General features: G+C 39.7%; 1 protein-coding gene across 1 annotated transcript; it reads right to left on the bottom strand.

Annotated features, from left to right (window-relative positions):
* Window positions 1-1399: 1399 nt before the first annotated feature.
* Window positions 1400-22105, bottom strand: gucy1b1 (guanylate cyclase 1 soluble subunit beta 1). Its single transcript, XM_035416626.1, has 13 exons — window positions 21980-22105; window positions 21466-21539; window positions 18665-18765; window positions 18085-18203; window positions 17307-17504; window positions 14141-14371; window positions 12846-12962; window positions 12245-12378; window positions 10608-10805; window positions 8256-8493; window positions 5281-5421; window positions 1902-2056; window positions 1400-1716 (listed from the first exon to the last, which is right to left on the bottom strand). Exons 1-13 carry the CDS (start codon window positions 21980-21982, stop codon window positions 1584-1586), a joined length of 1842 nt encoding a protein of 613 aa, XP_035272517.1. The 5' UTR covers window positions 21983-22105; the 3' UTR covers window positions 1400-1583.
* Between the last annotated feature and the right edge of the window lie 3623 nt (window positions 22106-25728).

The raw sequence follows: 25728 nt of genomic DNA, 5'->3' as shown, positions 1-25728 counted from the left end.
GATATTTTCCATATTTTGTAGGCACTTGTGTGCAGTGATGCTAATGATGGACTGACACTAATGACAAATGACAGCAATAAACTGTTCATCAAAGTCCATCATTATCAGTAAAGATAGTATGACAAACACACACACACACACACACACATAAATACACACATACAAACATACATACTTACATACATATATACACACATACATACTTACATACATATACACCCAACCACACAAATATAAATCATTACTGGAACTAGATACAACATGGTACATCATAAACAGTATGGACTGTATTATCCTTCACAAGTGAGATTACGGCAGCAAAAATATGGTAATAACATTGCATAATCCTCAAAAGAAATTATTTGAAAACCTAAATGCATAATATGTTGAATTACAATGTAATTGACAGTTATAGCAGTATGTTTTTTTGTGTTTGCATTTCATACAAATACAGAATACAGAAATAGACAATATAAATAGCATGAAAGTTTTTTTAATGTTTTGAGGTTTATAAAATGTAATTTATAATTATATTTCATTATAGTACTTTGCTTATGTTTCACAACAATACAACCTCCATTTTCATAGTGTACTTGCAGACATGGTGTGCTATGCGTGAATCGATTGTCCATCAGGTGAGAAGTAGTGGTTCATAAATATGGATTTATACACAACAAAAAACAGTACATACAAATTTAAATTTGACACTGTCAATATACTGCCATACTTATAAAATATGTTACATTATTTCTAATATTTTAGGTGGCTAATTCATTTATACATACAGTACAAGCCATTTAATATCTTAGTGGCAGCTCTTATATAAAACCACTTATATATAAATATGTGTGTGAGTGCATATACAGTGAATGCCACAATGTTTGGGACAAAGCCATATTTTTTTCTTGATTGGCCCTTTGCGATTACTGAGCTTCTTCTTATTGATGCTCCAAATGATCGATTTTGGTAAACCTATGACCTATGTCTCTGACAACTTGACTTTCATTGGCGCAACTCTGGTCCTTATGCTGACAGATGCCAATCAAAACTCCAAAGGCAATCAAAACTAGAAACTGAAAGCTCTCTTATACTTGCAGTAAAGAACTAAAGCCATTTGTCCCAAACATTATGGCACCCTGACATGAAGGGATGGGCTATATAAAAAGTGCAGTAATTTCTACATGAAACCAAATAGTATTAAAATATCCTTTAATACAATCTGAGAATATGCACTTTAACCATATGAATTGTTTGATTACAAATCTAAAATTATGGAGTACAGAGCTAAATCAAGAAAAAAATAGGGCTTTGTCCAAAACATTATGCTGCTCACTGTGTGTGTGTGTGTGTGTGTATATATATATATATATATATATATATATATATATATATATATATATATATATATATATATATATACACGGTGAAAGTAGTCCCTTTAAAGGGGTGATTTTTAAATATTTACTAATAGAATGTGTGTTGTCTTGCATATTTACCATAAAGTAAATGCTACTAATAAGTGCTGCAGAGCCCATGAATGGAGAACAGCTTCAAATGAACATTCACAGTTCGGACACTACTGGTCACATGTCACCTTCCGCCATTTTCCTTGACAGAAACCACACTTTCATTGGCTCCTTTTTGCCCTTCATTGCGACAGGCCCCCGGTATTCCAGGTGGAACTGTGGGTCTGCATTTTCAGCTGATTGCAAACACCTGCAAAGCAAAGGCATATTTGCACATTTTATAGCCATATGTGAGCCGCTTCGAAACTTCTATTTATTACCTATATGTGGAAATAAACTAAACTTTCCTTAAAATGACCTGCCATTGTTTCACTAAATGTTTAGGACCAAGCTTGAGATTTTCATGAATAAAAGCATAAAATAACCTCTCCTCACCTGTACGTGTATTCAGACATGTTAATCCTTCCCTTTTCTCCTGTGGTTTCTGTCCGACTCGTCAGGTTTACTGTGTTTCCAAACAGGCAGTAGCGAGGCATCCTCTGACCTATGACCCCTGTGACAACCTCTCCAGTGTGGATCCCAATGGTTATCTAGGAAAGATAAAAATTGACTTGCAAGATATTCAGAAGGCCTGTGCTTTTTATGAGAACTTGTTTTTTGAAAGATTCAAGATTCCAACTATTTGTACTTTATGATGGTTGAAGTGGTCAAAAACATGATATACAAGAATATTGGAAAAATATGTAATTATTTCAGTGATGTCTGGACAGTTTGTTTTTGTTTTCCATAAGTTTATAAACTAGATACTGAAAATGTCCTTTCAAAAATTAATTTAATTTCTGTGTTAAAGAAAAATACAGAGATGGCAACACATCTCTGAGACTACATCTCCCACAGTACTTGGGTCAGACATGCCAAGGTCAGACTCCATTGACCACAATCACGGAAATTGGCCACCTGATCATACATGACAAAGCGAAACATATAATGAACAATTTGTGAACACATCTGTGGAAAAAAAAACTGGAATAAGACTGCATATTAATTTCAAAGGACAAAAATCTATTGTTTTGCTGCCATGTCAGTACAGTTTTAAAATTAATAAAATGTTGGATAAGGACTGTATTTCTCAAGTAAAAGTGAGAAAAATGTAAAGTGCCATAGATACTGTCATGGCTACAAGACTGGCCCTGTCCAACAGCAATTGTGTGTCAATCATTTCCACTGATGGAAAAGGAATAGAAAGGGAAAATATTGTGGTCCAGGAGACATCTCTTTCTCAATCCTTCTATCTATACACTGCAGCACAGAGAAATGTCCTAACTCCCATACCTTTCTAAAGCAAAAAAGGCCAAAGCAGAAATAGAATTTTGTTGCATAAATAAGCACTTTGCAGAATCATGGGAAGCAGTTCGTTCAAGCTGGAATTTTCCATTTTAAACTCAAAATCAGGAACGTCCATACCTTTCATAGACTAGGGCCACGTGTCTATATTTAATAATTTTTCATTTAACCAAACCATCAGAATATACAAATGACCCATAGTAGCGCCAATGTACTTGGCCAAAACAACAGAGGCACAATTCCAGTTCAAAATGTTTCATTTATTTACTTCTTAAAAAAACTGGTAGATTTTATTTGCAAACTTGAAAACATTTGGATAACTATAATATATTTACATGAATAATTGATAAAATATATGTGATGAAAACATCTGTGATGGCTATATTTCAAAAAGGCATAGGTGAGTGGTCTGAATTCCAGTAAAGAGTAAACATGGAAGAAATTAACCAGTATGTTCTTCCAATAAAAAAACGGAGCAATATTTCGCTGCTGGTTTAAAATTACAGCTCAGAGTAATACTGGAGAGTGACTTTGTGATGAAATTTCTAGAAAACCAAACCTGTTTTTTTCTTGAAGCACACACTATTTCAGGGCCCCTTTGGAGTGTCCACTGGCTACCCACTGAAACTGAGCCAGGGAACATACACTGGATGAAAAATGATTAATCTACTCTGAAAGAAGTAGGTTACTCAGGTCCTGCAACAGTTCAACATGTCCGCTGCAGCCAATGAGAATTACCGACATTGCTTACAATCTCACGTAACCAGACATCCACGTGACTCCAAGTAAGAGACAGAAATGTTCTCTTTTTAAAAATAATTATCCATTAAAATTCAATATTCATTATATTATGGTACCTTCTTAATATCCATGAATTCACTCCATCAATAGGGGCTGAAATCATTTGTATCTCATTTAGTCCCAATCTGCCCTCTCAAGAATACAATTCAGCCATTTCATTCATTCATTTCACCGACTGTAAAACATTATCTTTTTCTGTTTTTCTAGAGAAAAACAGCGTGCGTGTGTGGGTGAGAGAGTGCAATACAAAGAGATACAAGATACAAAGAGAAAGAGAGTATGTGTGTGTAAGAGAAAACAGAGCGAGGGACAGAGAAATACAAAAAAAAAACAGTATATGTGTGTGTGTGGGTGAGAGAGAGAGAGAGAGAGAGAGAGAGAGAGAAAGAGAGCAAAAGTTAAATGCGGATGTATTTTTAAATGCTGGACAGTAAGATGATTTGAAGTTGCTTCCACTGCCAAGCTGTGTTCCAGTGCTGGCCATGCCATCTGCCTAATAAACACGCCTTCATTACACAGACGTGATTTTCCAAAGCTTTGTCTCCGGCAGTCTCTGACACAATAACAAACTCCTGCCTTCAGTTTAAACAAAAGCACACTGTTTAAGATCAGCTTTAAAACCGCTTATCCTCACAAGCAGGGATTCTGCATCTATTTTCAGCCAATTAAAAGGTGATGAATCACTTCTGCTTTTCACATACCGCTGGTTTATGGTGGCATACTGAAATGGCTGGATTAAAAGGACCAATCAGTAGGCAAACATTTTTACATCAATATATATATATATATATATATATATATATATATATATATAATATATATATATATGCACACTGTATATATAGAGAGTAATACCACGTATAACTCCGATAAACCAAGTAATACCCAGCCATATTACTTATATATATGCTATGCACAAATGTTTAGAATGCTGCCCTATACTGTTATCTCTTATATTGTAAAAAAATAAAAAAATAAAAAATAAATTTTAAAAAAGGCTAAGCGGTGTAATAATGTTATGTAACAACATAAAAGCATTAGTTGGTGCACAATAAAATGTTCAGTGCTAAATCAACTGTAATAGTGTACATCTGATCCCCACTGAACTCATATAAACTTTCGCAAACTCTTTGAGTTGAATTCCCACTGAACCTTTTACAGTGTAGCTTTATATATTATAGAGTATCATGTACTGCTGATAGATGAAGATGCTTGATTTCACATCAATTATCAATGGTTATGTGCAAGTATGCTTTTTATTTGCTTTTCCTCAACAGTGCGCTGTCCATAGCTTCTTAGTGACTGTTTGCAGGAAGCTGTCAGTTGTCGGAAGAAAGGAAATTACTGCAGGATTCTAATCACGGATAATAATGTTCTAATCAGCAAGTGCACAGATTGAAATTTGATTGCATTGTTGGGCTGTGTCAAAATGCAACATTTGGTTAACGGATGACCAGTAGCAAAAATGGTCTAAAAAATGGTTTCGTTCGTGTGCTTCTACATTATTTAAATTCAAATGTACCTGTCTGGCTTAATTTAATTTAGCATCATTTTGAATTAGCATGTGACATTTCGGCGAGAGATTTCTGCCCATCCTCCGAATATAGGATTCCATGCATCTGCAATGGTGGCCTGAAGACCCAAGTTAATGACATCATCATTTCCTCACCTGTACTGGCTCCTCGTCCACTTTGACTTGGCCGGCTATCTCCATCATGTCCAGAGCCAGGTGGCAGATGGACTGGGCATGGTGGGTGCAAGGCTCCGGGAGGCCGCTGACCGTCATGTACTTGTCCCCAACCGTCTCCACCTGCCAGGGGCCAAGTGCAAGGGGGTAAGGGTACTTTTCTAGTTTGAATCTAACACAGTGGCCAGGCTTCAATCAGCTTTCGTCCTTAACTCAATAAATCCAAGAGCGACTCTTCTCAGCATAAACAGCTTAGTGACTTGATTTGGGTGATCTGTGAATCCTTGCATTTAAATCAACCTTTTGATTGAATCCATGTCAATCGCTGCCAGGGATTCTTTGAGTTAGCTGGCTTGACAAATCTGGCTTAACCAGTATTATAAAGGTGGTTATCAACTTGTTAAGTGAACACTGGCTTTGCTAATCAAGCTCTGTGCGTGTTCTCATGAAACTGGAGGTGCCTGCAAAAATGAGCCAATAGCAGTATAGATGGACCGTAGATTACTGCGTATTTCTCACCCGAGGAAAAAAGACTGATATGGAAGGATATAATGGACAGATATAAAACAAAGAATATAAACCAATCATACTGGCAAAAGGTGACACCACATCTGTCAACACAGCCAGGGATGAGGGTTGACAAAAAAAAAAAAATTGCCAATAGTGTAAATATGTTAATTTAAAAAATTTAATTTCTTATTTACCTTACCCCTCCTAACAAATAAATCTACTCTCACTAATTGTCTTACAGTTTCTAATGTGTAAACTGCTCCTTCTGGAGCTCCTAATCCATAAACTTGAAAATATTTAAAATACTGCCTGAAGCAATCACACCAGATCTTATTCATGCACAAGAATTATGCACTTCTTGGTACACCTCTTTGGATTTTTGAATAGGGGGTCTGTAGGTACTGTACGGCCTCGATAGTACTCTCAGCATGAGATATATACAAATACAGTATGTATACAGTCTCGTAATTATACCCTTTAAAATGGAGATACCATTAGACTTTAGAAGGTCAGTATAATACTAGCGTTTGAAAAGGAAATGGCCTCTTTGAACCTGTGGAGAATTCTAAAGCCAGCTGATAAATTACTCCTTTGATATCACTGGGAGAAAATCCCTGATAAGCCAGTAAGTGCATAAAATGAACGGTCCAGTGGGAACATGGAAACATTTTCCTTGCTGGACCTTTCAGAGAACTAGTGCACTTGGATGATGGATTACCTTTCTTTATTTAGATAGGGATTGGCAGTGTGATTAAGGAAGAGCTATACAACCCCTGCCCTGGAGAGCTGCTGTGTCTGCAAGACAACCTAAACCTCATTATGAAGTTCAGCAGACCCAGCAAGGCAACCCAACCCTTATTCTGGAAGGCTGAAGTGCCTGGAAGTAACCCAGCCCTGGTCTTGGAGGGCCACACTATCTGCAGTGCTACTCAACCCTTTTCCTGAGAGCTGGTGTATTTCCAGCCTTTTGTTCCAGCTGGACACTTAACAATCTGAATCTTCCAATTAATTGTGATTGTGATTGTAGCTCTCTTCCTTGTTTTAGCAAGCATAGAGAGATGAAAAAATCTTCCCTGTCACAGCCCTCCAACACCCCCTCCTTTTCAGACTTTTTCATCAACGATGAAATAACTTCCAAATGACCAAAACGGTCCATCAAATTGACGCTGACACAGTCATGTACAGTAGGCGAGCAAGAAAGGACCACAAATCATGTTTTGAGCCATGCACAGCTTTCAGATGCAGACAACTTGGATCATCTGAAACACCATTCTCTTCTGATGGTTAACTGAAGATCCAGTTCACGCAGGGTCTCCTGCCCTGAGCTGCAGGGCTGTCTCACACAAACAACCAAGTCATTTCAGGGAGAGAGAGAGAGAGCTATAGACCACCCACTTGTTGGAGACATAAGATAAATTTTACCTCTGCCGTGATGCTTTGTTGAAATTCATGGGATTTAGTGAGGCGTGTCTGACTGCTTAAAAGTGCATTTCTGTTTGAAAGCCTGCTGTGTAAATCTTGCTGTAGAACCACAGTAAAACATCAACAGCGTGGAGCGCTCGGCCTGGTTATCTGCACTGAATAAACGAGCTAAAGCAAAAGCTACAAACGTGAAACCACGCAATTCACCTCTGGATCTCACTGTCATGGATCATAAATTCATGCAACCAGCACCACCCACACCCACAGATAATAAGATAGGCACGAGACAGTATTGATGTCACCTTTCTGGTAGAAAGAGGAACACAGAGGAACTTGTCACAGTAACACCAGGGCAGTGAAACATTTTTTGGATTTATGGCCCTTCATACAGTAAATTAACTGTTATGGCCCTTCATATGGAGTCAATGAACTCATGGCTCTCTATATGGATTTAAGGATTCTTCTTGATGATCTTTGTGATGATGATTTTTATAACACATATGCTCATAGTTTTGTCATAACTGTATATATTGATCTATAAAATGTGGACATAATGTGTCATCACAATTGATGTATACATACAGGTATGTGATTTTTGAGTAGACCACCCCCTGAAGTAGGCTTTGGCTGACACATTTGGTGTTTTATTGTACTGTTCCGATTATACTGAATAACGTATAAACGGAACAGTATAGTATTTTTATTTTATATAACACAGAGAGGAGCTCCCCCAGTCACATAGTACATTGCTAAAACCAAGAGAGCAATGCCGATAGTGACTACAGGATGATTTCTAGTTATACTTTGTGGATCCCTGAGTGAATTACCAGGTAGTACCCAGAGAGTATCCACCAAGCACCACTATTGTTCTATTGTTTGTAACCAAGGTACTTCATGATTGGCAGACCTCAAATGACTAATGTGATATCAGCACTGTTTCTGCCCCTGCCACCCAATCCGGGATGTCTTATAGGACAGGTCTGAGGATAGAGGTGAAAACACAGGACACAGGTGGCCTCTCTCACCTTGTACACATAGGGGTTCCTGCGGGTGTCGGTCAGGATGTCGAACCTGGTGTACACGTCGTTGAGCAGGTTGACGATCTTTATGGCGCCCTCGGCAGAGGCGTGCTTGCTGCAGAAGGCGTTGAAGCCAACGATTCCGCTGAAGAGGATGGTCACGTTGTCATAGCGCTTAGCCGGGACCGGTCGCTTGTGCCGCAGCTCGTTAGCGACGGACGGCGGAAGAACTGAGTACAGCAACCTAGAGTTTGGGGGTGGGGGGGGTAATGGAGGGAAGCAAATGGTGTGTGTTAGTTCTCAGTGCCACAGTAAAATTTTACTTCCACATATAATGTGTTTTTTTATAACACAAGGTTTGCTACACTGGCACTGTCACGCAGCTCCGATGCTGTTCAGTGACACATTCACATTTGACTTTTCTGTTTTCATGTCGTGACTGATGTCATGGCTTACGCACAACAAAGGCTATCCTCTGTGCTGACAGATAAGATATTCGGATACGCAGACAGAGCAGTCCGTCTGGAGCTGATGTGAAACAGGCTCAGCGTGGCTGTGCCTTTAGAGATTCAAGCCTCAAATGCGGAAGGTGCTGTTGTCATAGCAACAGACTTGGAAGTATGACTTTATGCCAAATGTGAAATGCTCTAAATAATGTATCGGCAGTACAGGACGAAGAGGATTTGGATTTACCCATCTTAATCTCGGCATCAATTAGTATGCAACTCAAAAAAAAGAACAAGACATCCAGAATTTTCCATCAAGCCAGTGCATTTCACAGTGTAATGCATTCAAAACAAAGATAATTTGGAGATATCTGTCAAATGTTCCAATTTCAAGGGTAGGTCGAATATGCACATATAGTATGCATGACACCAATGTCATTTATCTCACCCTGGTTTTGTAAAGTAGTTTAAACGCATATCATTCATTTCTGTAACTAGTCTTAGCATCATCATAATTACACATGCCACAATATACCAGCTATAGAATTTTGGATGGCATGCATAAAACCACCAGATTAATAACAATAAAATAGGCTTATCCTCCTGAGAAAATCCTCCAGGAAAAAAAGGTTTTAAGTATTTAAATTTGACACAATACAAGTGTCTCGGATGACAAAACCTGTTGCAGCAAAATGCAATGAAATGTGGCAGTCAAAATGTTTTCAAAAATATAATCAATTTTATTTTTATTGAATGTGCCTTATAGTGTAGATTTCAGAAAAGTAGAAAATATGGTTCTTACGGTTAAGGCAGGGGACTCATGTCCCCCACAGGGGACAACAATTAATTGCTGGGTCTTAGGAGGATACCACAGCACTTGCTTTTGTTTATTCTTCATGAAATTTTTTATAAAATGAAGCACAGGATCTAACATACTAACCAGCCTGTAGTTTAAAAATGACACTTTGAGGTTGCCTCAAACCCTTTGAAAAGGTTTATATATAATACCCTCAGGTCCTTGGCTATACCTGTCCTGTACTCTAGGATACACGACATGCATGCCTGCTGCCTTGTTTGTCCTAGACTTTTGTCAGTTACCCAGTATCTTGCATTCCTTATCTCAAAATCTACAAAAATGTCCGGGGTATTGGATGTTCTTGTGCCATATTTGGAACCTCTTCTCTGATGAAAATATTTATGTTTTAAAAAAGACTATAAAATCAGACAAACCATCACATGTTCTTTCACAAATGTAATTTATGAAGTCATGCGTCCATGGAATTTACAATACACCAGAAAAACAAACAGACAATTCTGCAGTGTGAGGGTGTTTTGCCACAGAACGAGTCATTTCTACTAGCCTAAGCACCTGCCTACACCATCTCTCACAAGGCGAGTCTTAGCAGTTTGAAGCACACTGAAGCATGCCTGCTATGGGCCCAGGCCCCTCCACTAAGAAAAACCAATTTAACCGGAGAGCTAAGCGGTAATTACACAGCTGCCTTCATGCATTGCTTGAACCTCGCTAAGGCCAGAGGGAGGAACAGCATGGTGCTGACAAACAGTTGACTGAGGGGGTGAGGGCCGGGGTGGGCAAAATCCAGCATGGTCACTTTCACTGAAACATGGAAGATTTATGGAGTTGGACGTGTGTGTGAGAGATGTCTGTTTCATGCCTTTTGCGTGAAACTTAAGGTGTAATTTTTCATCAGTCAAAAAAAAAAAAAATCTTTCAGCCTAGACTGCTGACTAGGTTTAGTAGTTGCAAGGCCCACTGGATGAATGTGAACATGCCCAAATTGGGCATGTCCAACCACATGACCACACCAAGAAAAAAGTAATTATATCTTCCAGAGACATTGAACCATAGACGTTCCAGCGTATAATACTCTGAGACTAGTGAGGGACGCACCTGTCTGTCTTCTTCTTCTCATCTTCCAGGGCGCGCAGCGTGTGCTGCAGCCGGTCGGTGAGGATCTCCAGCTCCTGCGTCAGCTTGTACTCCTCGCGAAACTGCTCTCCCAGCAGCACCAGGTCCCGCGTGGCGTCGTGCAGCGGGATGTCGCTCAGGTACAGCCCGCGCCGAGTCAGGTCATCCAGGTTCATCACACTGCCGCGCACAACACACGCAGACACGTTCGCACACACACACACACACACACACACGCACACACACACACTCACTCACACACACACACACACACACACACATGCACACACACACGCACACACACACACACACACACACACACGCAAACACACACACGCACATGCACACACACACATGCACGCGCACGCACACACACACAAGCACACAAACACACACATGCACACACACAGAGGTGAGATACAACCCCACCGTTAAACATACAGTGAGTGGCCCACTAGTGGCCTATTGTCCGCACAGCTAGTCTTCTAGTGTTTTTCAAACTGGCAGACCACAGCCCTGTCTGAGCGGGATTAGTTTCAGGTAATGTCACTGTCGCCAACATAATTAAGTAATTTTTATTAACATCCTGAATGACCATGTCAGTGATTTTTATCTGGCACGAGAATAATAATTCTGGCTGAAAAAACCTACTGTTTTTCAGCTAACTCCAAGATTACTGATAATTCTACTACCATCCGGATTAGTGTCAGTATTTGATGTGAATTACAACTATTTTCGGCAGTACATTTCTGTAATACTTCCCATTTCCGGCTTTGTATATTTGTATAGTTCATATATTTAGCTTTTTTGCCATATATTTTTTGGCATGTTGTAAAAATATAACAAAACATCTTTCTTTCAGCTGTATTACGTTACACGAGTGTTTTTTTTATTTATTTTCCGGGTAGACAGAAATGTCTGACAAATACATCCAGGAAAAGCTAAACTGACAGGCCCCCTCAGTAATTTTGGGGTACAATAAAGGAAAAAGCTTTTTCCGTTAAGATTGGCCATTGAAATCACTGATGCGCAATGTTAAAAAAAATACATTACTGATGTTGTCCTGAAATACTAATCCTATCCAGGCAGGGCTTAACAGTTACAATGATCTGCTAGAGGACAGTTGAGGCCAAACATTTGAAATGAGCATCAGCTGTAAAAAGAAGGTAAATCAGCTGGTGGACGGCCTGCTACCAGGAAGCCATCCATTAACTATCCGACCGAAAGTGGCACAATAAGTGCTCGCTTGCTAAGGAGCTACTGGTTTTAAAGCAGCAAAGACACACAGGTGAGACATGACATACTGCACAACGGAGAATGGATGACAGCAGCTATATGAAATGAAAGAATATTTAGACTCTGCTTGGTGCCAGATGTCCATTCACTAGAGGCGGGGTCACTCACCGAGTATTTTTCATTCTTGTTCCAACTGATCCTCATCTCCACTACCTCACCGCAGCTGTCTGCCAGCAAACCGCTTCGCTGCCAGTTTGCGAAACGCCGGCGGCCAACCGACTGCTGTGCCGACGCCGGGCCGCCGGCGGGCAGGGAGGGGGCGCAGTGCGCGCGCACCGCACGGGGCTGCGGGCGAAGGCGAGCGGACGCTGCGCGGCTCTCACCTGGGGGAGCAGAGGAACAGGACGTTCTCGGCCTCGGGCAGGTAGATCATCTGACCCTTCAGCCTCAGGCAGCTGATCTCGGCCCCCGTCAGCTCGTCCTCGCTCTCCAGCGTTTCCACATTCAGGAGGCCCTCCTAAACGCGGAGCCAGCCGAAGGGACACAGAAACGGGGTCACAGTACTGTGCATCTGCTGCACCACTACAGTGACGAACAAACAAGCCTAGAGGGCCATCAGGGAGGGGCCTGAGAATCATATTTTACATGACAGAAATCACCTTAGCTTTCCTGTACAAAGCTCTCCAAACCCGTTTTCACTAATAATGTATATACCAAGAAGTGGGCTTTGCCACAAGTCATGATATATAGAGCCACACTGCAAAGGTTTTAGTGTGGTTCAGGAACAATATTTTGCAGTTCAATACGCATTTAAAAAAAAAAATGTTTGCAAAATGGTTGGATAGATATTTATGAATAATAATAATAATAATAATTGGAAAGATAATGCCATAATTTGTAGTGCCATTGTGGGTAGTGCAAAGGGTCGTCGTATCAACAGTACCACAAAAGGACAATGTTTAGGGGTTGGCTTTTTTCCATTACCTTGCTCCTAAGCACAAAGACAGTGTTGATGTGCGAGAGGATTCCGTGGAAGCTAAAATCGATGTGGGGGCGCACCAGAGAGAACACCGAGGGCAAACTGCAGGCCCCAGGCTGAAGCTGAAATGGACAAGGAGCAGCAATCAGTTAACACAATGCCTTGCCTTCACTCGGATCGATACCTTCAAATTGGACTTCCCGTGCTAGAGATTTTGGATTAGTTTACAGGTTAGCTCTGTGTTCCTGTGAAATCAGTTAAGGTGAGTCACGTGTTAAAAGGAGTCTTGACTTTCAGTACAGTGAGTTTTATCTTTTGGTGGTATACAATCACAGACACTCACAGACACTCACAGACACACACACACACAAATGCACACACAGACACACACACACACACACACACACACACACACACACACACACACACACACACTTGAGGTCTGCAACCCGATCCGAGCCTGACGGGACCCAACAAAGGTTCAGGTTTGTTTTCTAGTAAGTGAAAATGAATTATTATTTTATGTTTTGTATATGTTTTTATTTGATGAAATAAACATATTGTAATCCACTTTACGCATGAACACTCCCTCTTTCTAGTGCATGTGTGTGAGCCTCTAACTTCACAGTGGTTGAAAGTAAATGACAATTTGCAAAGGGAGAACTTAAAATTCCAAATGAGTCAGGAACAGTTTCATGGGAATATTATGACCTTGTTGTGACAACAGATAAAAAGCTCACTGGTCACATACACGTAGGGCACGCAATGCTATTTTGAAATATAGCAAGAAGACAGATCCCACCGAATTTAGAGATATCGTCCAAGAAATAGCAGAAACATTGCTGGCAGTTAAGGCACAAGGAGATATGTAAAGCAAACAGGTCTGGTAAGCCAGCTGGCAAAAACTGGATGTGTACAGCGCTTGATCGCTACTAACCAGTAAGACAAGTGGTTTGTTAGCCTATCACACTGCTCTACTGATGGGCCACCATGCCTTAGTAAGCTGTGTAGCCTAGCTACTGTTTACTATCCCATATGAAAATAAAATATAGCCAATTGCAGTATGATAATTATTGCTATAACTCAAGTGCACAGCAGCCGAGCAAAGCATTGTAAAACCGTGTCTGAGAGTGATTTCAGTTTCGGGTCAGCTTCAAATTTGACCAGTCGGGCTTGGTTGGGTATCAAGGTCTCGGGTAAATTTCATGCCAGTGCAGACTTCTAATACACACACACACCTGCACATACACAGATGCGCAAGCACACACACACACACACACACACAGTGGCCTGACCTCACCTGGGGCAGAACACGGAAGATGGCGTTCCCGCACTGTGTGAGCACCAGGTCACGGTCGAACATCAGGTGAAAGGGGAAGGCCTTGCAGAAGGTGTAAGGGCTGATCCTGGTCTCCTGGGTCCCGTTCTCCTCGAACCCGTCCAGGTCCTCGTAAAACGCCTCCTCCTCCGAGTCCTTCTCCTCGATGAGAAACTTGATGTGATCGCACTCTTCACTCTTCTGCTGAATGACCTGTGGTGGCAAGAAGCCAGCAAAGAGGCGTGAGGAATCCTCAGGAGCCTTAAGGTTAACTCTGACACAATGGCACTGCCCAGTCCATTACACTTTTACAGGGGCACAGTGTTGCACTTAGTTGGTGTAAAAAAAAAAAAAGGCTAACAATAAACAAGATGTACTGCAGACTGTTTGTCATACCCTATGCACCCATTTGGGCTTCATACTTTGTTTTTATCATCACTCAAGTGATTATTGGTCTCATCTGTCCATAATACCTTCTTCCAGAACACTGCAGGCTCTTTCAGGAACATCTCAGCAAACTGTAACCTGGCCATCCTGTTTTTCTGCGGCTAACTAATGGTTTGCATCTTGCAGTGTAGCCTCTGCAGTTCTGTTTGTTAAGTCCTCTGCAGACAGTAGTCACTGAGTCATCCACACGTGCCTCCTGAAGAGTGTTTCTGATCTACCAGACAGGCATTTCTGTATTATGGTGAGAATTCTTCAGTCACAAACTGTAGAGTTCTTCTGTAGCCTACCAGGACTTTTGTGATTACTGAGCTCACCAGTTCTCTTGATCTTCTTGATGTTCCAAATGGTTGATTTTGGTAAGCAGTCTCTGATTGTTTCGTTCATATTTCGCAGCCTCATCATGACTTCTTTGACTTTCATTGGCACAACACCGGTCCTTATGCTGACAAATACCAATAATAGACTCCAAAGGCAATCAAAATTCTGGAATCAAGACTAGATACTGAAAACTTTCTTATACTAGTAATAAAGAAGCAACAGAACACACCTGGCTAATGAGAAACACCTGTAAACCATTTGTTCCAAAGATTATGGCACCCTGAAGGGGGGGGGGGGGTGGAGGGGGTGGGCTGGTATGTATAAAAAGAGCAGTTATTTCTACTCGGAGAAACCAAAATGTATTAAAATACCCTTTAATAAAAGCTGAGAATCTGCACTTTAACCGCATGTGCATTGTTTTATTGCAAATTGCGGCGTCCAGAGCCAAATCAAGAAAAAAAAATCTGTGTTCCAAACATTATGGAGCTTACTATATAGACAGATAAACAGATATACTGCATTTTATTCCTCAGACAGGCAATCAGGTTTTTCTTATAAAACAAAACTTCCCAATATAAATTCTGTTTTAAAAACGTACTACAGCAATTATTTTGTGGCAGCACACCCTCCAATCCACATACTTTACATGATGTGGTCTGCTAACATGGAATCACAACTGCTGAGCACCAAACGAGCTAAAAAAGATGCTGGACAAGAGACAGAACCGGGGAGCTGAGAAAAACAGAGATGCCCTCCTGCGAGCCAATGAGCAGGGGCCTCCCGGCACTGACGTCAAACTGCTGTCTCTTCTCACAGTCTCCATGGCAACGCTGGATACATGTGGATAAATCATGTGTCACATTTGGAAAGTCAATCCCGGCCTTTCATGTCATGCTTACTCAGAGAAACACGTCGCATTTCAAAGAGAAATGACACTTTCAGGGAGGGGCAGCCTCAGAAGCAACATGAGAAAATAATAAAAACTAAATATAGCACACAGCCTTGGGATTACACACAACATGGCTTTTTTAAAATAGCCAAATTTTGCCAAAACAGCACAGCACAACTTTTTTTTGCACTCTTTCCTTACTTATTAATACAGGTTTAAATCTAGAACACCCCTGGCTTTTCCATAATTATTCTGTCGGTCATTACATAACAAAAGCAACAAAGAAAAAACCATATTTATGTATTATTCTATAAAGGCTGACCGTATGACAGAGATGAAAATGGGGAAGAAAACACTGGATTTATCTTGGGTAGGTGGCGGCATGGAAATGCTGGCAAAGCTTCGCTTTTACTGCATGCAATTCAGGTCAGTCTGAAGTAAAAAGTAGTGCATTTGAAGCATGGCCATAAATTAGCATTGCTTTGTGCTAAAAATAGCATTAGCAAGGCATCTTTGTACAGAGAGACAGTGTTTGAGGCAACATAGCTATTAGAATGGGAAGGGGCATGGTCATACAGTGAGGCATACAATATATATAAGGAACAAGGGTACAGAATAGGGTAGGCTACTATAGCATGTTAGAAAGAAAACACCACCCCCACCCCATACAAAAGAATATTTCACTGATCTCCACGGTTCTAGGTAAGGCGTAAAACACAAGAATACATGCATTTGGAACGAAACAGAAATAAATATCTGATTAGGGAATAACAAGTTAAAATATGGCAACTTTTAGCATCAATATTTTCATCTTTTGTGTCCAGGAGTAGTAGTGAAAAATGCTATGTAGCTATTTTTTTAACCACAAAAAAAATGTAACGTAAGAATACATACAACACTGTCAACATCTATGTGTCTTAAATGGAGATGCTGTTTTTTTATTCACTAGAATGAATTACAAGATGGTAAACACCAAAAATCATCAATACTGTACTATAAAGTCTGAGAAGGTCATTAATGTGAGAAGAGTGATTTAAATACTCAATTGTGAACACCAATCATGTGAAGGCACAGACTACAAACCCTGCATGCTTAAAGATTTTTTGCAATTCATGGCAATACAACATGCCTTCATATTTTTGAAAGCCACACTTTTAACTAAACTTGTTCTTTTTTAAAATTGCAGCTTGTTCTTTGTTTTGAGAAACTTTTTTAACAGTCACAGCAAGAGTTAATCTGTGTATCAGCCATTGGACGTTAAAATGTGATGCACTAAAAAATATCTACTGTAGAGAATTCTAGCACCACACTCAAGTATTTCCTCGTCGCAGGGCACCTCAAAGGCATCTTTGCGTGGCGATTCATTTAATAACATCATTCAAGGTTCCGGTGTGCAGGCAAGAGACCCATAAATCAATCCCATGACAGGTTACGCATGTACATTACAACAACAACGACAAAAAAAAAATCTAAAGCAAGCTAAAGGAGACACACCTTCATTTCTATTTCGGTCCCATGGATCTGCTGTGCCACAGTTTTGATGATTCCGATTACGATGTCTTGCAGGCCCTCTCGCTCAGAGTAGTAGTGCAGGATGAGGTTGTTGCCCTTCTCAGCGTCCGTGCATCTGAAAGACGGCGCCCGCATGCCGGGGTAAATGGTGCCCAGGTGGTCATGCAGAGCGTCTAGGTTCTGAAAATAAAGGAAGGCCCAACCAAAAAAATGTCCCAGTGTGAACTCTGGTCATCAAATCTAAACATAAATCTCCTAAATTCAGTGAGTTGCAAACATCGGATATACTTGCAGACACTGGATATACTAAAGGTACAAGAAGTTATGCATGAACAAATAAGAAGAATACTCAGCCAAAGACACCAAAAAGATGCTAAGAGGCTCTAAGGGTTAATTTGCGTTTCTAACAGTATGTGAAGATGCTTTCTAATAATTTTCACACATGATGACAAGTTGGCCAGGTGGTCTGTCTAGGCTCTAATTAGGCAAGGAGTCCAAACCAAAAATTCTGTTCATTAAATACACCAAAGTGCCTAAATTCCTGCTCCCTTTGGAAATTTGCTTTTTATTCATTTTCCCACATTTCTGACACATTAATGTCATAAAATGTGACAAATTACAAAAATAATTTCACAAAAGAAACATGAATAAATCACTGACTAATATTTAACACCTCCCCTTAGCACCTATGTGAAAAATATTTGACGAGATGTTACCCCTGGAAAAAATATTTAAGGATGTGACCAGTGGCAAGACATACTTGCAGGAACTCTCGAACATTGGATCCAAGCACCCGCAGGATGGTATCATAGCCGGATTCCTGGCAGAACTCAAAGAACATTTTCCCAAACATTTGCAGGATGTCACCCGCATCAATCTCTGTCGACCAAATCATAAAAAATGGTTAGTCTGAAAAGCAGTCTTCAAACATTGAAGACATAGAAGGATGAATACCCAAATTTGCCATCAAATTCATGTATTTGCATACTAATTGGCAATATTATTCCATGTGAACATTAGGAACTGCTGTTTCAATACACAATGGTACAACTTGTACACAAGGGGCCTTAAACCTTGGTTGTGGAGAGCCACAGGGTCTGCTGGATATTTGGTTTCACAAATGAACATCAGCAATCGGACCCCAGAAACTATGCAAGCTGAGTCAACAGTGTAAACAACTACAGTGCTTGTGTAATCAATTAATTGATCAATGAAATGCTCACTAACAACAACATGGAACTAGGTTGAAGAGCCCTGGCGTGCACGAGAGACAGAGTTTCACAAAAGGATGCATTTATGCCTTTGATTATTTATTATACACCATAGAATTTTTTGCTTACTTAGCACTTTACTGGCAGCTGCGACAAGGTCATACGTTTTAGCATCCTCGTATATGATTCTGACGAGGAACTGGCCCTCCACATCCAGCTGAGCCTCCTTCCTGGAAACAAAAATGGCAACACTCAACTAATCATTTTCAGACCCTACTCACACTTCAACCTGTCCCTTCACAAGTTCTTATACATGAATACAGATCCCAAGTCCTGTTTTCAATGGGTAATAACCGAATATAACCAAAAAACATTTTACAATTTACAACACATGATGTTATCCATAACATGAAATAGCACAAATCTCAATGGAACAATATCCAATCTGATACATACCCTGAATGTAATTGCTTTATTTTATGCATTACCGATTAAATAGCTGTTGTATGTACAACAGGCTACAGTTGAGCATCCTGTACAGTCAGATGATTTATGAGAGAGAGCACAGGAGTATACAAGAAGGACACCTGATAAAATAAAAAAATTTTATCACATGGCTTATTTCAGATCATTATACTGCATATGTAACTATATTTAAGTGTATGTTTGATCACTGAAAAGGAATTAAGATAAGGATATATCATGCTAATGCCAACCCATCGCATTAAACTAAATGAAAGGAGAAAATGTAAATAGTGGGACACGTTTAAGTCAGTAGAATAAAATGATTGTACAACGGCAACTTGTAAATGCCAGTGGAATTATGAGAAACTTAAGTTTACAGAAGCACATGGAACTCAAATGCTCTTACAGGTGCTTGGAAACAACAACAAAAAATCAGAAAAGAATGATATACAGACAAAAGTAGCAGACTCCCATTAAGAGTTCACTAAATTCATTTCTGGGAGCTCCATACAGTTATGCTGATATCATTCTTCACTGCATTGTGGAAATACTTCTGTGGTTCCAGATTCACCTAGTTAGTTCCAAGTACATAATTAATAATAGGCTTCTGAATTACAAATCACCATGTGTGCACAGCAATGTGAATGATAAGAATCTAAAAAGAGCAGCAGAAAAAAGAGATCAAATTTTTTCCAGCTAATGAACGTCACGGTGGCCAGTGTGACGTTTGATCTGTCTGACCCAATGACTGGGTTGAACTACAAAAACAATATTGATTTTCTGGCCTGGCTAGCAACAGCATTCCACTGGCAGGGGGATAGCACCTGAGTAAATGAAACTGGCTAAAAGTAAACACGTAGTATTCATTTTTCAATTGCATGTACCCCCTCCGAGAGCCAGGAACACTGCAACTAAAAGAGAGAATGAGCTATAATGCCATTACTCACGCCGGTTACATCAGCCGAGATAACATTTAAGCACCAGTGTTTCTCACGAGGTGAGGCTGCACAGACTACTCAAAACATGTTTATGTAAAATGGGCTTGTGACTCTGGTCTTAAAAGCACTAGGTGAAGTCAAGTCTGGGACGCGAAAAGATGGAAGAAAACGTCAAATAAACTTGACTCTTGGCGAATGTCGGCACACATTTACGAGATACCGGCCTTGTTTAAACAACTCTAAAGCACAATGGCCCTCTTCTCGAATTCTGTAGCAAGACTGTCCTTTCAGCATCTCTCTCCGCGGGACATTTTTGGGTCATCAACAGAGTCAGAGCAGGGGTGTTTACAGTAGCGCTGACTCAGCTATACCTCAAAGAGGCCTGGGTTACAGGCATGTTTACATACGCGCCAGCCCCATCTCTGTTTAGCTATGGCCAGGATTAGTCTCTCTTGCCTCACTTTATCATTAAATCACACTGAATGTGTCCAAAGTAGGCATGTTTATCGTGAGGTGGAATGTGGATCTTTGAAATAATTATGAATTTGTTTATTCCTTCCATGTGCATTGCGACTAAGAAAGCCTCTTGCTTTTTTATTTTCTGCATTATTATGAGAAGCATGACAGAAGGGAAAAATGGCCAGTCGAAGTGGCCGGGTTCGTTGGGAAATGGCAGCAAGAGCAGCTGTACAATCATTATTTCTCCTTCGGTTTTCTAACTTCCCTAATTTTTACGCTAGACAGCAGATCGACTGTAAAAAGCTTTCATTTTAAACTTTAAAGCCCTATCTGCACTGCTTTATTATTACCTGACAGATTCTGATGCTGAGTGACAGGTAGTAGGCCACTGATTTTGCCGGAGGAGATAAGGCATCGGGAATATGTTCAAAAAATCAATAATAGCAAACCACCATCTTGGGTCAGCCCTAAACCACAATCCACTGCACCTACCTATCCAAATGTGACCAGTGAAAAAAAAAGTAGCCACTGGTTTGTACTGAATTGCTTTTTGAACAAAAATAAATACTTTCATTTGTTTAAGTTTTTTTTCTGCTTCAGTTGAACATGAAAACTGGTCAAATATTGAGTCATAATATCCACATTATGTCCAGATAAATGTCAGAATGTGTGATGTGTCCATCGCACCAGTGAGTATACTCCTTGAATGATCTTACATGATGCATCATACTATTTTATTTTTCTCACCTAAAACCAATCAAAACAGTAGGAAATTTTAACATTAAACAAAGCATTTTTATTTCGTTTTATTTTTTAGTGAATTAGGAAGACAAAGCTTCAAGCTGGTTATCAAGTTATCAAACCATTCCCTGAAACGTGTGCAAAGTACACCAAACTTTACAAACTGTGCAGGTTTATCATGAAGGTGTAACATTACCTGTTATTAATAAACTAATTTGTCACAAATATTACAAAAGCCCAATTATAAAAGTAATTAAAATGTTATTCTGTTTAATTTATAATATTATTACTGTACGTAGTGACTTTATACAGGGTTCTGAAACTCACTTGATGTCTTCCCAGACTTCAGGCCCATAATTTCTGAGTACCAGAAGTTCCAAGGCGTGATTGACAAAACCATACTGCAAAATTAATGACAGAAAAGAAGGATAAATATATGATAATACATTTGGGAGCTAAATCGTTTTTTTTTTTTTTTGTTTTAAATCTATGACCGTGTGTTGCCTACGTGAGAGAAGGGGGGTGATGGTGGAGGGATGCGATCGCATCCAGCCTAGTAGCCTACATGCACTATAAACATAGACATTTAATGTACCTTAAACAGAAGACACAGCTCAAACAAAGTGTTGTTTGATTAACAGTGATCTGTTTACTCATATTAATCCGTTAATATGAATCAGTAGAAACCTACGGCGAGAGGAGATTTTCAGATCAAACGGATTCGCTGATAATCTACCATTGCGGGATTGGATTGCAGAACAAACACTGGTGCGCGTTTTTGATACTAGCTAAAATTCCTAATGAGCTGTGCTGCGAAATGCAATTCGAGGATCTTACATACCATGTTTAAAACGAATTATTCTTCTGGATTCCCTTTTGCCGCAAGACGCCACAGCTTGTCCCTTCTAGGAGGGGTACCACTCTCCGTGCAAATATTTCTGTAATGATTGGCGTGCGCCGCCTACAATGGTTGCTCAAGGAAGACCATAATGCTGCTTCGGTGACCAATGAGAGATGAGGAGGAGGAGCTTGCGGCGCAAGATAACGCTGTAAACATTTCGGTCAATGTCGGCCTTTTTCACATTATATTGCTCACATGGGAAGGGAGTATACACGTCAAGGAAGTACCATAAAAGTATTAGTTCGTCAAACATTAATTTCAGAGCACAAACTATGCCGATGAACGCCAACGGCTAACACAACGTGGCTGCATGGCTGCTATCTTAGTCTTATTGAGAAATTCTATTTAATTCTACTTGCTTTTTCAGTAGTGTTTAGCCTATATTTTCTAACGTATACCTTTGGTGGTAATAAGTTGTTTTAAAATATTTACATACTAGGCTTACAAATATTTGCGCCTTAATATAATATTAGAAGGAAAACTGCCTCCACGATTACGAACTTCCTCTTTGCATTGCTGAATGTAGGCGGTGTAAAGTTGGCAGAGGGTAACTTATTAGATAAAACAGCAAAGAAAAATATTTGTGCTGTGGTCATGTGCCTCAGAGGGAACACAGCTCAGATCAGTTACAGGTGAGAGTGTTCTTTGATTTATCTTTGATTTCCTTTTGGAAATACAAAGAGCAGTCACAGTGTGCTGTTGTTCCAGTTCAACTTTTTTTCACAGGAAGTTTGGCTGAACGACTTTCATATACACTCACCGGCCACTTCATTAGGTGGCAGGAGTGGCACCCAGTGTGGTCTTCTGCTGCTGTAGCCCATCTGCTTGTAGGTTTGACGTGGTTTGCGTTCAGAGATGCTCTTCTGCATACCTCGGTTGTAACGAGTGGTTATTTGAGTTACTGTTGCCCTTCTATCAGCTCGAACCAGTCTGGCCATTCCCCTCTGACCTCTGCCATCAACAAGGCATTTTCGCCCAGAGAACTGCCACTCACTGGATATTTTCTCTTTTTCGGACTATTCTCTGTAAACCCTAGGATGGTTTGCGTGAAAATCCCAGTAGATCAGCTGTTTCTGAAATACTCAAACAAGCCTGTCTGGTACCAACAGCCATGCCACGTTCAAAGTCACTTAAATCACCTTTCTTCCCCATTCTGATGTTTGGTTTGAACAGTTTGCAGTTGAACAGGTGTACCTAATGAAGTGGCCGGTGAGTGTATGTGACGTGGTTATAAAACAATTTAAGCATGCGGTCCTGTTACGTTTGATGATATATCAACAAAATAAGTCAATCAAAAGCAACTGAAAAAAACCCGGGCCCAGTTTAAGCTTGTGAATGATACAGTACAACATGGACATCTGTGAAACTTCAACATGTACAATTATGGGTCCTAGGTAGGACAGATGAAATACTTTCTGTAATATTTTATGTAAATAAATTGTCTTTCATAAGCTGCACCCTCATCCAATTGCTGGCCTTCTTTGCATCACCTGGGATGGTCCCATTAGAGTTATTCTCATTTCCCATATTATGACTTACAAACTGAGGCTCAATGTTCTTAAAATATAGTAATTGTGAACAGGACGATTTCCAGCTCAATAAAACACAGATACAAAGGAAAGTGTTCTATTAATTTCACAGTGGTTTGTTGACGATATCCTTTCCAAATTAAAGATGAAAAGACACAGGATGAGATCAATCTCTCAAACTTAATTGTCTGGTAAAAAAAAAGTGAATACATCAGAGCATGTTTAACAATATACCTTATTCTCATAAGACACTATTGCAATTTAATGTTATTCTTTTTATTTATAAGTTCCCTGGTGACAGTCGGCAGAAACACTTACCCTGTACATCGAGCACCTTTGTGAGTTCTGAGAAATACAGCAATGGCAAACGTAACATCAATGCCTCTTAACAAAGAATCCATCTCTTTCAGTATAAACACTGGCACCAGTGCACGACTGCTTTGCACATAAGTCCCCTAAGCTCATTTTCATTCTCAGGGATTCCTCACTTCGCTAAAGCTAAATTACAAATGGTTTACTCTAAATACAGGATATTCTCGGTCTGTTTCCCTGAAGCCTGTTGCCATTGCTGTTAGGAATCACTGTCCCTTTGATGCGCTGTATGGACCCACTGCTACAAAAGCTCAATCATTTTTAAAGCGGCTCGGAGCTCTGCGATTTAAAAAAAGGAGCAAATCACCACTGGAAATGTGACAATTACAGCGTGATTATACTGTGTTTCTTCTCGTCTGTAGGAATACTATGTGGCATGGCAGTGTAGCGAAATTGTTGGGCAACCCCATGTTTGGATTCCCAGGTGGGAATGCTGTTGTGCCCTCAAGTGAAGTATTCAACCGGAATTGCTTTAGTAAATATCCAGCTGTGTAAATGGATTGAAAAGCCTCTCCTAAATGGATATATATGTATATATATATATATATATATATATATATATATATATATACACACACGCACACACACACACACACATATATGAATATTTTTATACACACACATGCACGCACACATACATAAGCCTATCAATTTTCAATTTTGTAAATCTAAGGGTGATTTTATTGTTTTTATCATACCCACACAGTTTCTCTGCAAACCTGTGGTTTCTGCTAAAGTCTGATATATCTGCTACAAATAACTGATTGCAGAGCCTCTGCAGCCTGATTACTCTGAAAATGAATAAAATATTTTCAGTGTGTGGAATCAAAGCTTGGCAGTGATATACAATGGTTTCACAACAATGTTTTCCACTGAAAACCAAGTCAGAGCATCACTATGGACTAAATTATTTGTTTTCCTAATCCCTGAATGGATTTTTGTTGGTAAAATGTTCAGAGTGACCGTATATTGTCACATTTTTCAGAAGCCTCACAGTATATGAACCATTTGACTTTAACAAATAGCCATGTCTAGTATAGACACAATAAAAAAGGATTGTGTGCCACATATAATTTAACTCACTGTCATTTTCCAAGATAATTCATGCTAAATAATTCTAGATAACAAATAAAATAAAGCAATGATATTGCAGCACATCGTCAAAGTAATGACTAGTGTCACTGTAAAGGAGCACGAAATAAGAAGTCTTTCCTCATGTAACACTCCACTGTGTTATATTGCAAATATTGTTTAATGCTGCCTTTGATATGCACATACTCCATACTGTCTATTTTCATGGGACTGATTACCAAAGTAAACACTGGTGGGTTTATTTCTGTATTCTTACCTGCTGTGAAACCAGGTAGACATTTTTAAAGGAATGAAAAGCAAGGATTAGGCACTATGCAGCCTTTTCAACTGCACTGTAAAACATAAATGCCAGTCTTACTAATTGAATTGAGCAGTCCAAAAAAGCTGTTATAATGCAACTAAAAAGTATATAAAAATGCTAGTGAACATTTGAACAGGATGAAAATTGTTCACCTTCTAGTTTTCAAATGAGTCAAGGCAATCGGGTTCCTCAAAACAACCAAAGGTTTTACAAGGTAGCTTCTGACATTTAATTTAATTTAATTTGTTGTTCCCAATATCAATGTAAAATTACAGAACAAAAGTTATTTTTTGCCTGTCCCTGAAAACTGGGATATATCTTATGAAAGAGAGAAAAGTTTATTGTTGGCGAGTGGTGAGTGGTGTGGCCTGCTGGAGCACTGGTTTCGCTGGTAG

The sequence above is a fragment of the Anguilla anguilla genome, chromosome 5 (genome assembly GCF_013347855.1).
Source record: "Anguilla anguilla isolate fAngAng1 chromosome 5, fAngAng1.pri, whole genome shotgun sequence".
Classification (NCBI taxonomy): domain Eukaryota; kingdom Metazoa; phylum Chordata; class Actinopteri; order Anguilliformes; family Anguillidae; genus Anguilla; species Anguilla anguilla.
The sequence above is the reverse complement of the archived record's forward strand: the minus strand, read 5'-3'. Positions and strand labels throughout refer to the sequence as shown.